This window comes from Coregonus lavaretus (assembly GCF_964263955.1).
Source record: "Coregonus lavaretus genome assembly, chromosome: 28".
NCBI lineage: Eukaryota > Metazoa > Chordata > Actinopteri > Salmoniformes > Salmonidae > Coregonus > Coregonus lavaretus.
In genome coordinates, this window is record NC_140015.1 from 22,675,550 (window position 1) to 22,688,442 (window position 12,893).

The 12,893-nt window shown below is 43.5% G+C and overlaps 1 protein-coding gene across 1 annotated transcript in view; it reads right to left on the reverse strand.

The window, feature by feature from the left end:
• The window catches only part of LOC311104417 (glutamate receptor ionotropic, NMDA 2C-like), a gene marked incomplete at both ends in the record, with an annotated part of 54,810 nt that extends 42,916 nt beyond the window's left edge, over positions 1 to 11,894 (reverse strand). Inside the window, one exon of the mRNA XM_084146247.1 lies at positions 11,472 to 11,894. Coding sequence (XP_084002373.1) covers positions 11,472 to 11,894 — 423 coding nt within the window. The remainder of the gene's footprint in view (positions 1 to 11,471) is intronic.
• Between the last annotated feature and the right edge of the window lie 999 nt (positions 11,895 to 12,893).

Consider the following 12,893-nt stretch of genomic DNA (forward strand, 5'->3'; position numbering starts at 1 on the left):
GTTCTACCCTTTTCCATATACAAAAGACCTCCTTCTATATTACCTTGGAGGTAGATGTGATACAGTAGAAGGGACAATAAAACATCTTGCAACATCGGCTTAGCAAGAGCAAGGGTGTTATGCAGGTTGGTAACTGAGCAGGTTGTGAAGATAGCATTTTCTAACTCCTCTCAGTGTCCCGCAGCAAATCTGTCAAAGTTATTGCCTTCTTTCTGTGCATGCAGCCTTTTTTCACCACTTGTATGCCACGAGTATTAATCTGGCAGAGTGTAAAATCAATTTGCTCCTTAGCATGTGTGTGCGTGTGTGTGTTTGTGTGTGTATGTGCCTGTGTGTGTGCCTGTGTTTGACTGTGTCTAGTATGTGTACACGATCACACTGTGACTCTCAGCCAAAAGAAACATAAGGGTCTATCTAGAGAAAAGCCCCCAACTAAGTGTGGTAGCGTCCACTCAATTATTGTCGAGACAGTTAGCTACTGTACTGGACAGCGGACTGCCACAGGCTCAGCTACAGCCCAACCCAGCATGCTAAAGCTCTTAACCATTATGCATCAGGACACAACTCCATATCTGATGATCTGATGTCTGAATCAAATCGCTTGAGGGGATTTAAGGGAATCTGGTTGGAAACAGGTGTCCGTTACCAATACTACGTGCTGAATATGAAACTAAATCTCGTATAGGTGTAGGGCAGATTTTGCCAGATGTTTGTTTCTTAATGTTGATGGTGATTAGTATATGGTGTTGTTGTTTCCATGAAAAGGTTGTGACTATAGACTGACGTCCCATTGTGCCTCTGTACTGTAAGTGTTTCATAAAGAAGATTTAAAGTAAACTAGTTAACAGCTTAGCCTCCACTGGCACTGCGAGAGTTTAGGACTATAAGGTTCTATCTGCAAAAAGATGATTCTGAGATAATTGGCTTTAAAGTTCCGGACCCTCATTGGTTTGAATGGTGTCAGCAATTTTTTATCTTGTATTCTTTTAAACTTAACAACATGAATTGGGTTATTTAGAGTACTATATAGGTAGAGAACATTGAACAGAACAAGGCTATGTCTATAAAAAAAAAAGATCTACAAAATTGCAGATAGAACCTTAGTCCCAAGCTCTCGAGTCTGGTCAGTGGTCTGTTTAACAAGAGTGATATGTCTTCTGTAATCTGTTTACAAACAACAAGATAGAGTGATATGTCTTTATATACTTTAACAAAAACACATATCTCATCTCTTCTCCCTAATTGTATGTTTTATATTAACCAACTGGCTCTTTGCTTGAGTGCTTTGTGGCTTTGTGGGTAACAGATTAGCAGCTGAATGCTTTACAAATGGGTTGAATTGGGGTCAGATGAGAGATAAAAGCCATATATATCACTGCACAGATGCTTTTATAGGACCACAGGTCAGTGGTCAAGAACCCCAATACAACAGATTTTCTTTTCAGAATACAATGCCCTCTACAGTAGCCATTCCAGAAGGGCCGGTGGAGAGAAAGAGGCAGACGTGCTCTGCCTCGTTCTCTCTCTTGTTGCCTCTCTCTTTCTCTCTTCTTCCTCCCTTTGTGCAAGAGGAGCACATGGCAGCCTGCTCTCTCTCTCTCTCTCTCTCTCTCTCTCTCGCTCTCTTTCTCTCTCTCTCCAATGGTGAGTGACTTCTGGACATGGATCTTTGCTGCGGCATATGTCCGCCTGCAACTGCCAGCGTGATGTGCCCTGGCACTGTCGTCATGTGCTCGTCCCATGTGCTGACGTCACAGAGAACCTGCGCAGGGCCGAGGAACAGACGTACACCGCCGTAGTCATTTGTCCTTCCTCACAATAATAGAGGAGATCCAAAGGCAGTAACAGATAGCACTGCATTACAATAATTTTGTACGTTTGAGTTTTATTGCATCCATTTTGAATGCATTTATATTACATTGTAACACTAAAGTGAGCACAAATTTGTCACTGTCTGAATTGTCTTGTATTCTGTAATTCTCATGCTAAATTATCTAGTAAATTATTATGCGCCATAAACAATGTTTATTATATGCCTTTGACTTGAAGAAAACCAGGACAAAAAATATATTAAGTGATTTTCTTATGTATTCATGCATCCTTACTCAGATTGCAGACTCCCATACAGATCCTCTGAATACCATCCCTGCCTATTTAGCCCTGTCTAGACAGTTCATACTGTATCTGTGTCACTGGCCCCAGGATGCATAGCAACAAGGTAGAGAGGGACACAAGTAGGTTTAGCATGTGAAGAAAGGAAGAGAGAAAAAGGTTGCTCTACTTTAGGGATGGGCCTCAGGCTCCCCTTCCTGCTTTGAGAAACGAGGTCTGCTACTGCTGCTCGCTCTGTTTCCCAACACCTCTCCGGACCACTGAAGCAAAGAGACTCTGGACCCAATCCTAACTTAAGATACATGTAAACTTATGCATAAATTATGCATTAATGTCAATGGGAGATTTAAGATGTAATAAAAAAATGTGGGTTACAGACATAAATCTCAAGTTAGGATTCGGTCCCCAGTGATAGGTGTGTGAAGCGAGACGGCTGGACAGACAGTCTGAATGCTGTCTTGTCTACCTGGGACTACTACAGTATGATGTTGTCTGATACGTCATGTCTCTGTCTATTGGGCTTTGCTGCAAGTGTGTTGTGGTTAAACATTTGATACATGACTGTCCCCTGCTATTCCCCTTGTGAATCATGTTAGAACATGGCATTGTCAAAGATCACATGTAATATAGTACAGATCAGATCAAATCAAATTAGGATTTGGGTACTGTATATGTTGTTTGAATCACAAGAGGTTGGGGAGGACGGGCTCGTGGTAATGGCTGGAGCGTAATAGGTGGAATAGGTGGAATGGTATCAAATACATCAAACACATGTTTTCCATTCCATTTGCTCCATTCCAGCCATTATTATGAGCCGTCCTCCCCTCAGCAGCCTCCACTGGTTTGTATGTACATTTCCCCAGTATTTATGTGATTCTGTGTTTGTCCTACATATGTAGGATCTTAATTTGATCACCCTGTTGTTGCAGGAAATATCCTGTACAGCTGGAAAGGCAAACTTGTAGTGTATTCAATGTTTTAAAAGGCTTCTATAGTTTCTAATTTCCACTTAAAAATGTCAGTTTTGATTTGCCCTAACAAAAAATGTATCAACCCCTACAAAAATGTCCATTATTTATAATCCACACAATAATAATAATTTCCTGTTGCTGCAGGATTATTTTCCTGCTGTGAGAAACTGGTCAAATGAAGGTCCTACATATTTCATCCTGAGAAGGAAGAAGAGGATAAGGCTAAAGACTGTGATTAGAATGGCGACGGAGGAGATGGATGCCGTTTTAAGGGCTCCTAACTAACTATGCTATTTTGTAACAATGCTATTTCGCATTGTTTGTAACTTATTTTGTACATAATGTTGCTGCTACTCTCTCTTATGACCGAAAATAGCTTCTGGATATCAGAACAGCGATTACTCACCTCGAACTGGACAAATATTTTTTCTTTAATGAGTCCGACGCAAAGGATATACTGCTTCTCCGAGACCAGGCCCAAATCCTTGTCATTCGCGTGAAGAAAAGACAGAAATACAGGGGGTGGAGATCGGGGTGACTTGTGAGAATTCATTGTCGAGTGGGTAACCCGCCTCTACCATCCGTTCTATTGGCCAACGTGCAATCACTGGAAAATAAACTGGATGATCTCCGCTCAAGATTATCCTACCAACGGGACATTAAAAACTGTAATATCTTATGTTTCACCGAGTCGTGGCTGAACAACGACACGGATAATATACAGTTGGCTGGCTTTTCCCGTGCATCGGCAGGACAGAACAGCTACGTCTGACGAGGGGTGGTGGTGTGTGTATATTTGTCAATAACAGCTGGTGCGCAATGTCTAATATTAAAGAGGTCTCGAGTATTGCTCGCCTGAGGTAGAGTACCTCATGATAAGCTGTAGACCACACTATCTACCAAGAGAGTTTTCATCTATATTTTTCGTAGCCGTCTATCTACCACCACAAACCGATGCTGGCACTAAGACCGCACTCCACAAGCTGTATAAGGCCATAAGCAAACAAGAAAATGCTCATCCAGAAGCGGCGCTCCTAGTGGCCAGGGACTTTTAATGCAGGCATTTCTACCAGCATGTCACATGTGCAACCAGAGGAAAAAAAACTCCAGAACACCATTACTCCACACACAGAGACGCATACAAAGCTCTCTCTCGCCCTCCATTTGGCAAATCTGACCATATACCACCTCAGTCACCGGCTTCATCAATAAGTGCATCGACGACGTCGTCCCCACAGTGACTGTACATATATATCCCAACCAGAAGCCATGGATTACAGGCAACATCCGCACTGAGCTAAAGGCTAGAGCTGCCGCTTTCAAGGAGCGGGACACTAATCCGGACGCTTATAAGAAATCCCGCTATGCCCTCAGATGAACCATCAAACAGGCAAAGCGTCAATACAGGACTAAGATTGAATCCTACTACACAGGTTCTGACGCTCATCCGATGTGGCAGGGCTTGCAAACTATTACGGACTACAACGGGAAGTTGCCCAGTGACGCGAGCCTACCTGATGAGCTAAACGCCTTTTATGCTCGCTTCGAGGTAGCCAACACTGAAGCATGCATGAGAGCACCAGCTGTTCCAGACGACTGTGTGATCACGCTCTCTGTAGCCGATGTGAGCAAAACCTTTAAACAGGTCAACATTCACAAGGCTGCGGGGCCAGATGGATTACCAGGACCAACTGGCAAGTGTCTTCACTGACATTTTCAACCTCTCCCTGACCGGGTTTGTAATACCTACATGTTTCAAGCAGACCACCATAGTCCCTGTGCCCAAGAAAGCGAAGGTAACCTGCCCCGCAGCACTCACGTCGGTATCCATGAAGTGCTTTGAAAGGCTGGTCATGGCTCACATTAACACCATCATCCTGGAAACCCTAGACCCACTCCAATTCGCATACCACCCCAACAGATCCACAGATGACACAATCTCAATCGCACTCCACACTGTCCTTTCCCACCTGGACAAAAGGAACACCTATGTGAGAATGCTGTTCATTGACTACAGCTCAGCGGTCCACACCATACTGCCCACAAAGCTCATCACTAAGGTAAGGATCCTGGGACTGAACACCTCCCTCTGCAACTGGATCCTGGACTTCCTGACGGGCCGCCCCCATGTGGTAAGGGTAGGCAACAACACATCTGCCATGCTGATCCTAAACACGGGGGCCCCTCAGGGGTGCATGCTTAGTCCCCTCCTGTTCTCCCTGTTCACCCACGACTGCGTGGCCAAGCACGACTCCAACACCATCATTAAGTTTGCTGACGACACGACATTGGTAGTCCTGATCACCCACAACGATGAGACAGCCTATAGGGAGGAGGTCAGAGACCTGGCAGAGTGGTGCCAGGACAACAACCTCTCCCTCAACGTGAGCAAGACAAAGGAGATGATCGTGGACTACAGAAAAAGGAGGGCCAAACACGCCCCCATTCACATCGATGGGGCTGTAGTGGAGCGGGTTGAGAGTTTCAAGTTCTTTGGTGTCCACATCACCAACAAACTATCATGGTCCAAACACACCAAGACAGTTGTGAAGAGGGCACAACAACACCTTTTCCCCCTCAGGAGACTGAAAAGATTTGGCATGGGTCCACAGATCCACAAAAAGTTATACAGCTGCACCGTAGAGAGCATCCTGACCAGTTGCATCACCGCCTGGTATGGCAACTGCTCGGCATCCGACCGTAAGGCGCTACAGAGGGAAGTGCGTACGGCCCAATACATCACTGGGGCCAAGCTTCCTGCCATCCAGGACCTACAGTGGGGGAAAAAAGTATTTAGTCAGCCACCAATTGTGCAAGTTTTCCCACTTAAAAAGATGAGAGAGGCCTGTAATTTTCATCATAGGTACACGTCAACTATGACAGACAAAATGAGAAAAGAAATTCCAGAAAATCACATTGTAGGATTTTTTATAAATTTATTTACAAATTATGGTGGAAAATAAGTATTTGGTCAATAACAAAAGTTTCTCAATACTTTGTTATATACCCATTGTTGGCAATGACACAGGTCAAACGTTTTCTGTAAGTCTTCACAAGGTTTTCACACACTGTTGCTGGTATTTTGGCCCATTCCTCCATGCAGATCTCCTCTAGAGCAGTGATGTTTTGGGGCTGTCGCTGGGCAACACGGACTTTCAACTCCCTCCAAAGATTTTCTATGGGGTTGAGATCTGGAGACTGGCTAGGCCACTCCAGGACCTTGAAATGCTTCTTACGAAGCCACTCCTTCGTTGCCCGGGCGGTGTGTTTGGGATCATTGTCATGCTGAAAGACCCAGCCACATTTAATCTTCAATGCCCTTGCTGATGGAAGGAGGTTTTCACTCAAAATCTCACGATACATGGCCCCATTCATTCTTTCCTTTACACGGATCAGTCGTCCTGGTCCCTTTGCAGAAAAACAGCCCCAAAGCATGATGTTTCCACCCCCATGCTTCACAGTAGGTATGGTGTTCTTTGGATGCAACTCAGCATTCTTTGTCCTCCAAACACGACGAGTTGAGTTTTTACCAAAAAGTTATATTTTGGTTTCATCTGACATTATGACATTCTCCCAATCCTCTTCTGGATCATCCAAATGCACTTTAGCAAACTTCAGACGGGCCTGGACATGTACTGGCTTAAGCAGGGGGACACGTCTGGCACTGCAGGATTTGAGTCCCTGGCGGCGTAGTGTGTTACTGATGGTAGGCTTTGTTACTTTGGTCCCAGCTCTCTGCAGGTCATTCACTAGGTCCCCCCGTGTGGTTCTGGGATTTTTGCTCACCGTTCTTGTGATCATTTTGACCCCACGGGGTGAGATCTTGCGTGGAGCCCCAGATCGAGGGAGATTATCAGTGGTCTTGTATGTCTTCCATTTCCTAATAATTGCTCCCACAGTTGATTTCTTCAAACCAAGCTGCTTACCTATTGCAGATTCAGTCTTCCCAGCCTGGTGCAGGTCTACAATTTTGTTTCTGGTGTCCTTTGACAGCTCTTTGGTCTTGGCCATAGTGGAGTTTGGAGTGTGACTGTTTGAGGTTGTGGACAGGTGTCTTTTATACTGATAACAAGTTCAAACAGGTGCCATTAATACAGGTAACGAGTGGAGGACAGAGGAGCCTCTTAAAGAAGAAGTTACAGGTCTGTGAGAGCCAGAAATCTTGCTTGTTTGTAGGTGACCAAATACTTATTTTCCACCATAATTTGCAAATAAATTCATTAAAAATCCTACAATGTGATTTTCAGGATTTTTTTTTCTCAATTTGTCTGTCATAGTTGACGTGTACCTATGATGAAAATTACAGGCCTCTCTCATCTTTTTAAGTGGGAGAACTTGCACAATTGGTGGCTGACTAAATACTTTTTTTCCCCACTGTATATACTAGGCGGTGTCAGAGGAAGGCCCAAAAAATTGTCAAAGACTCCAGTCACCCAAGTCATAGACTGTTATCTATGCATAGTCACTTTACCCCTACCTATATGTACAAACTACGTCGACTAACCTGTACCCCTGCACATTGACTCGGTACCGGTACCCCCTGCATATAGCCTCAGTATTGTTATTTTATTGTGTTACTTTTTATTTTATTTTTTACTTTAGTTTATTTAGTAAATATTTTCTTAACTCTATTTCTTGAACTGCATTGTTGGTTAAGGGCTTATAAGTAAGCATTTCATGGTAAGGTCTACACCTGTTGTATTTGGCATATGTGACCAATACAATTTTATTTTATTTTATTTTATCTCTACCCTGTCATGTCGTACATAGCAGCCACCAGTCACCAGTCACCCCTGGTTGTAAATCCCCAGTGGGAATGAATGCACCAAAGCCCCCCTTGCATTTTAACAATCCAGGCATGCGTGTTAGCCATGATTGATTGGCACTAGTGAAGCAGAATTTATTTAATTTCCACCAGAAGGTGATATATGGCTGCATGCCTCACAGCTACATTAGAATCCTCTGTTAACCAAGCTCTCTCTCTGTTTGACGACTGCAGACAGACAACAGACAGACAACAGACAAGCACATTCTCCTTGAGTTGGGTTTTTCTGAATCTGCCCTATACTTCTTGTAAAACCCTGTTGGTCCTCACCCACACACATTCCAGGGATTAGATGATTTGTGTCTGCTAGGCTATTGATTATCCAATGATTGTTTTAACTTTTTCTAATTTCAAGAAAAAAATAGGAATAATAGGTTTCTAATGGGTTATTCTAATTTAACTAATCAACATGCTAATTGAGCCAAATCTCCTCAGGATAGGAATCTGTTCTCTGTTAATTTCTCGCCATCCTCTTCGAGCGAGATCAAACTCCATGCTTTCTCAGAGACTACATTTTAAATGATTGAGTTGGCTTGTTGACCAGCTTGGACGGCGTCCCACTAATCAATCAACGGTGAGCAATCTCTCAGCCTCGTTGAAAAGCTCATTTAAAGGTATCTTAAAGGTTCATATAAATGGCTACATCTGAAGTGGTGACATTTAAGTTCCATTACATTTTAAATTAAGTAATGAATATACATTTCAAGTGCGTAAGCACACAAACACATTTTGTGAGCGTTTATTTCCATATTCTGTCAATTAATTCATCCCCAATTTTAACTTTTCCAAAGGATTGTATCTTTGAACATTTAAATCACTCTGTTTGGTACAGGCACACTTCGTGTAAGTAATATATAGACCAGCCCAAGCCTGGATTTGAGTCCATGGTCCCACCAACAGTTAGTTAATTCTATGTAAAACTAATTGTTCCGGTGAAGACAGTTTAGTTGACTTAAGCCACAGGAAGGATGACATCACCACACAAGGCTGCGCTAGCTGCAATCTACCTCTGTTTCCTGTAGAAAGGTACCATTCATGTTCAGGCTCAGGGACACAAAACAGATGTGCTGATGGACATCACGTCCCACCATACTGTCTCTACCTGCTCTGGCAGGGGCTGTTGGTGGCCTTGGTTTTTATGAAGATAGAGCTCTTCTAATCAGTCTGAGCCTGTGAGTGCCACCATGCCATGGGCAAGGCTCTATGCCAGCCTCTAATGAGGCCTGTGCCACTTCAGTTTCTCTCTCTCTGTCATCAACTCTGGATTCAACATTAGGTGTTCTCTGCTCTGGATATAAGCCTTGAGTTTTGTATCGTACTATTGTTATTACATTGTTATTGCATGATTTAACGTTGGTATAACTGATTATGAGCCATGTGTCAGTACGACCTAGCCTACACAGTATTGTACATAGTACACATAATAATTACCACACACTCTCAATTAAACAGCTGCCAACCTTTAGGTAATTGCATTTTTTACTATTTTATTTATGTTGGATTTTATTATGAATGATTAGCTGTTGTGTTCCCCAACTTGGCTTAATTAAAGTGTAAATGACCTGCTGGAGCTATTAGCTAGCCAGTGACACCCCTTTTATTGCCCAGAAGAAGCTATGCTCATGCCCTGATTGCCATGTTTCCTTGAATTCATGTGGCTATTTGACAAGGGAGCAGTCCAGTAATGTGTGGACTGGAATAAGGAAATGTAAATTACAACGGCAGCTGTTGGGAGACGTGGGTGCTGGATGTAACAAAGCACAGTGTCTAATACACCGGTCTATTGCCAGTCTGTTGGGCCCTATATTGATTACTGTTTTGTTGATGGACCCCGGGTTACTTCTAACAAATAAACCTTCCCTCTCAATCATCTCGGCCACGCACAAAGTAAAGTTTGAATCAATTCATCTATTTTTTGTTTAGAAAAATTGATTTAAATTCAATTGAGTTGGAATGCATCCATTTTAACCAGCTTTCTATTGAACCGCAACCCCCATGAGGATTTGTATGAATGTGAATGCATAATCGAGGTACTGAGAGCCCATGGCCCTGGCCGTCTCCTGTTGTGGAGGAACACGTTTCTCACATTTATTATGAAAATCTCACAAACATGAGGGAGAGAAAATCCTATTTGAGCTGTGGATTAACTGATGGAATTGAGGGTGGCGGGCAGACCTCATATTTTCCGCTACTCAGTTCCCTGTGTGCCACATACTCAAACAGCCAGCTACCGGAGCTGAAATGACTAGCATTGATTAGACATTACAATGCAGCAGTTTTCTCCTCGTGCTCCGACCGGCCGAGGTCAGCCAGCCTGCTTTATCAACCTCCATTTTCCCCCGCTGAATAAACGATGTGATGCTCATAATGTGCATTCTCTGTTTCTGTGAGTAGTATTGTGATGCTCATAACGTGCATTCTCTGTCTCTGTAAGTAGTATTGTGACGCTCATAACAGGCATTCTCTGTCTCTGTGAGTAGTATTGTGATGCTCATAATGTGCATTCTCTGTTTCTGTGAGTAGTATTGTGATGCTCTGCAAAACGCAGAGCTGTGTTTGTCCTATGAGAAGATTGATGGTGATATAGTTAGAGAACACAGCCATTTCAGTCTAATTAAAGTTCCTCTCTGTGGCTGAGCCCTTTGTGTAATGCTCTGGGAGATGGATCACTGCTCCTAAACCTATGAGGCTTTACTCTAAAAGCAATTTAACGGCAGTCTAATCTGTATCACAAACATCTTTCTGACAATTTACTGGTGCCAAACTCCAGTGCATGATGCCCTGTAATATAACACATTTCAAATCATTGCATAACTCTATTGACATGAGGGGTCCAACTGTAAACTGTACATTTGTTACCAGCGAATACAAATAGATTTCTCTAGTTTAACATCTTTATATTTTGTGGGACCAGAAGTTTAAAAATAGACAAGGATGTAGTGACAGAGGCCATCATGTTTTGATTTTGACCTTCAAAATGTCCTCTATTCATACTTTAATGAGTGTATTATATGCAGTATTTGGACATCCCTCTGCTACCTGGTTTAAGCCATTGGATATTGTCCAACACTGTATCTTGTTGTTTCAGTCATTCTGGCCTGGGACAGTCAGTGTCTGTATGGGCAGCATTAACATCCAGTGTGTTTATAATCATGTGCTGTAAGTCACCTGGAAATGGCAATGTGTGTGTCTGCTAATGACAATGTTCATTAAGACTCTGATAATCACCAGACGAATGACTGTTGGCCTGTGTGTGTGTGGTGGAGCGCTTTCAAGATCTGAGTGCTTTGCTCACCTTGGGGGGTCCTGTGTTGTTGCTATTGTTGTTTTGGTTTTATTATTTGCACTGTGAGAAGTCCAAAATCTCTGATGTAATGTGACTGTGTAGTCATAAACCACACATCAGTTAAGCTGCTATTCTCTACAGCAGTTTGGGGAAACAAATAATATGGCCTTTCAGGTTATATCAAAATCAAAATAAGATGCAAATTAAGCATGTTCCTCAGGCAGCCTAGACACTAGCAGCCAAGTGTCCCCAGCCCAGCCTAACCCTGGTCACTGACCTTATGTGGCAGGACCATGGCGGAGCCCCCGCTGATGCCCACGATGGGCACGGCCGTCTGCAGTGCAATGAAGTCCAGGATCTGTGCCACGGCTTCCGAGCCAATATTGTCCTCAAACACCACGCCATGGACGCGGTTGGCCGCCAGTGTGTCACAGATGCGTGTGAGCAGGGTCCGAGGGTTGGTGTTGTTTACCAGCACTGTGATGGGGTTCACCTCCAAGGGCAGGTCCATGAAGTTCTCCCTGCTGAGACGCCCCTTGATCTCCTGCTGGTAGGCCGAGCCGCTGAACACCACTGCCACGTTGACTGCTGGCAAGGGCGTTGCGAACGGCCGGCCTTGGCACCGGGGGGCAGTGCAGAGTAGCAGCAGCAGCGGCCACCACCATGGGGAGTCGCTCAAGCAGCCTAGACGAACGCCCATCTCAGTCACCTACTGCCTGAGAGAGGGGATGAGGGTGGGGATGAGAGGAGGAGAGAAGAGAGAGATGGGTAAAGACATGATTATTAGATACATGGGACCGTTTCGTGTCATTTGTGCAATGTTGTGATAATGCTTAGTAATCTCTCCAGGCTAGCCAACCAAACCAACTGCCTGTTGTTTAGAGACATTTTAGCTTCATCTGTGAGTAATGTGCTTCATGTGCTGGTGTGTCTCTATGCAAGCGGCCATTAGTGGTGGGCTGGGTCAGGTGGATGATGAGAGACCCAGGGTAGTATTTTTTGAGTGAGTGTTTGGCGTGCAACACAAGGCAGTGGGCAGGTTGCTGTGCCTGCGGATGGCAGCTGCGGCCCCACTACTGTTGTACTCTGCAGTCCAATACAGCAGATGGTGCCTACTGTTTAATGAAACAAATGGAAAACAAGGATTTACCATTTCGCTCTCGTGACATTTTTTTTCCCTCTGAAATTGTGCTGCAGAGCTATTCCAACTTAATCTGCAAAAAGTCTGAATGCAGGTATTATGTGCTGTGAATAGCCAGTGAATAGGTGCAGACCTGGTTTTGGCCATGGAGGCTTTTTTTAACGGCAGCTACATACTGTATTTCTAAGGCATTGTTTATGGAAAAAACCTAATGTAACTTAACATTGGATAACAGTTTTCCCTTAGTTGAGCCTTTGAAATGAATTGATAAGATCAGTGTTTATAACACTGCATTGCTAATAGACTTTAATGCAATTTTCCCAAAGTACAGTGACACAGTGACAGTAACAAAGTCTGTTAAGTGATTCCCTTTTAGATTAAAATCATAAATCCTTCATTCATGTTCCAGGTAATGAATAAATTATCAAATCGACCAGAAACTCTTTGCCAAAATACGTTTAGCTTCCAAAAACATATAATTGCCTTGTTTTGATCTTCCAGATATGTATAGCTGTAGGACAAAATATAAAAAAAATATGTATTTCACAATGGAGTTGA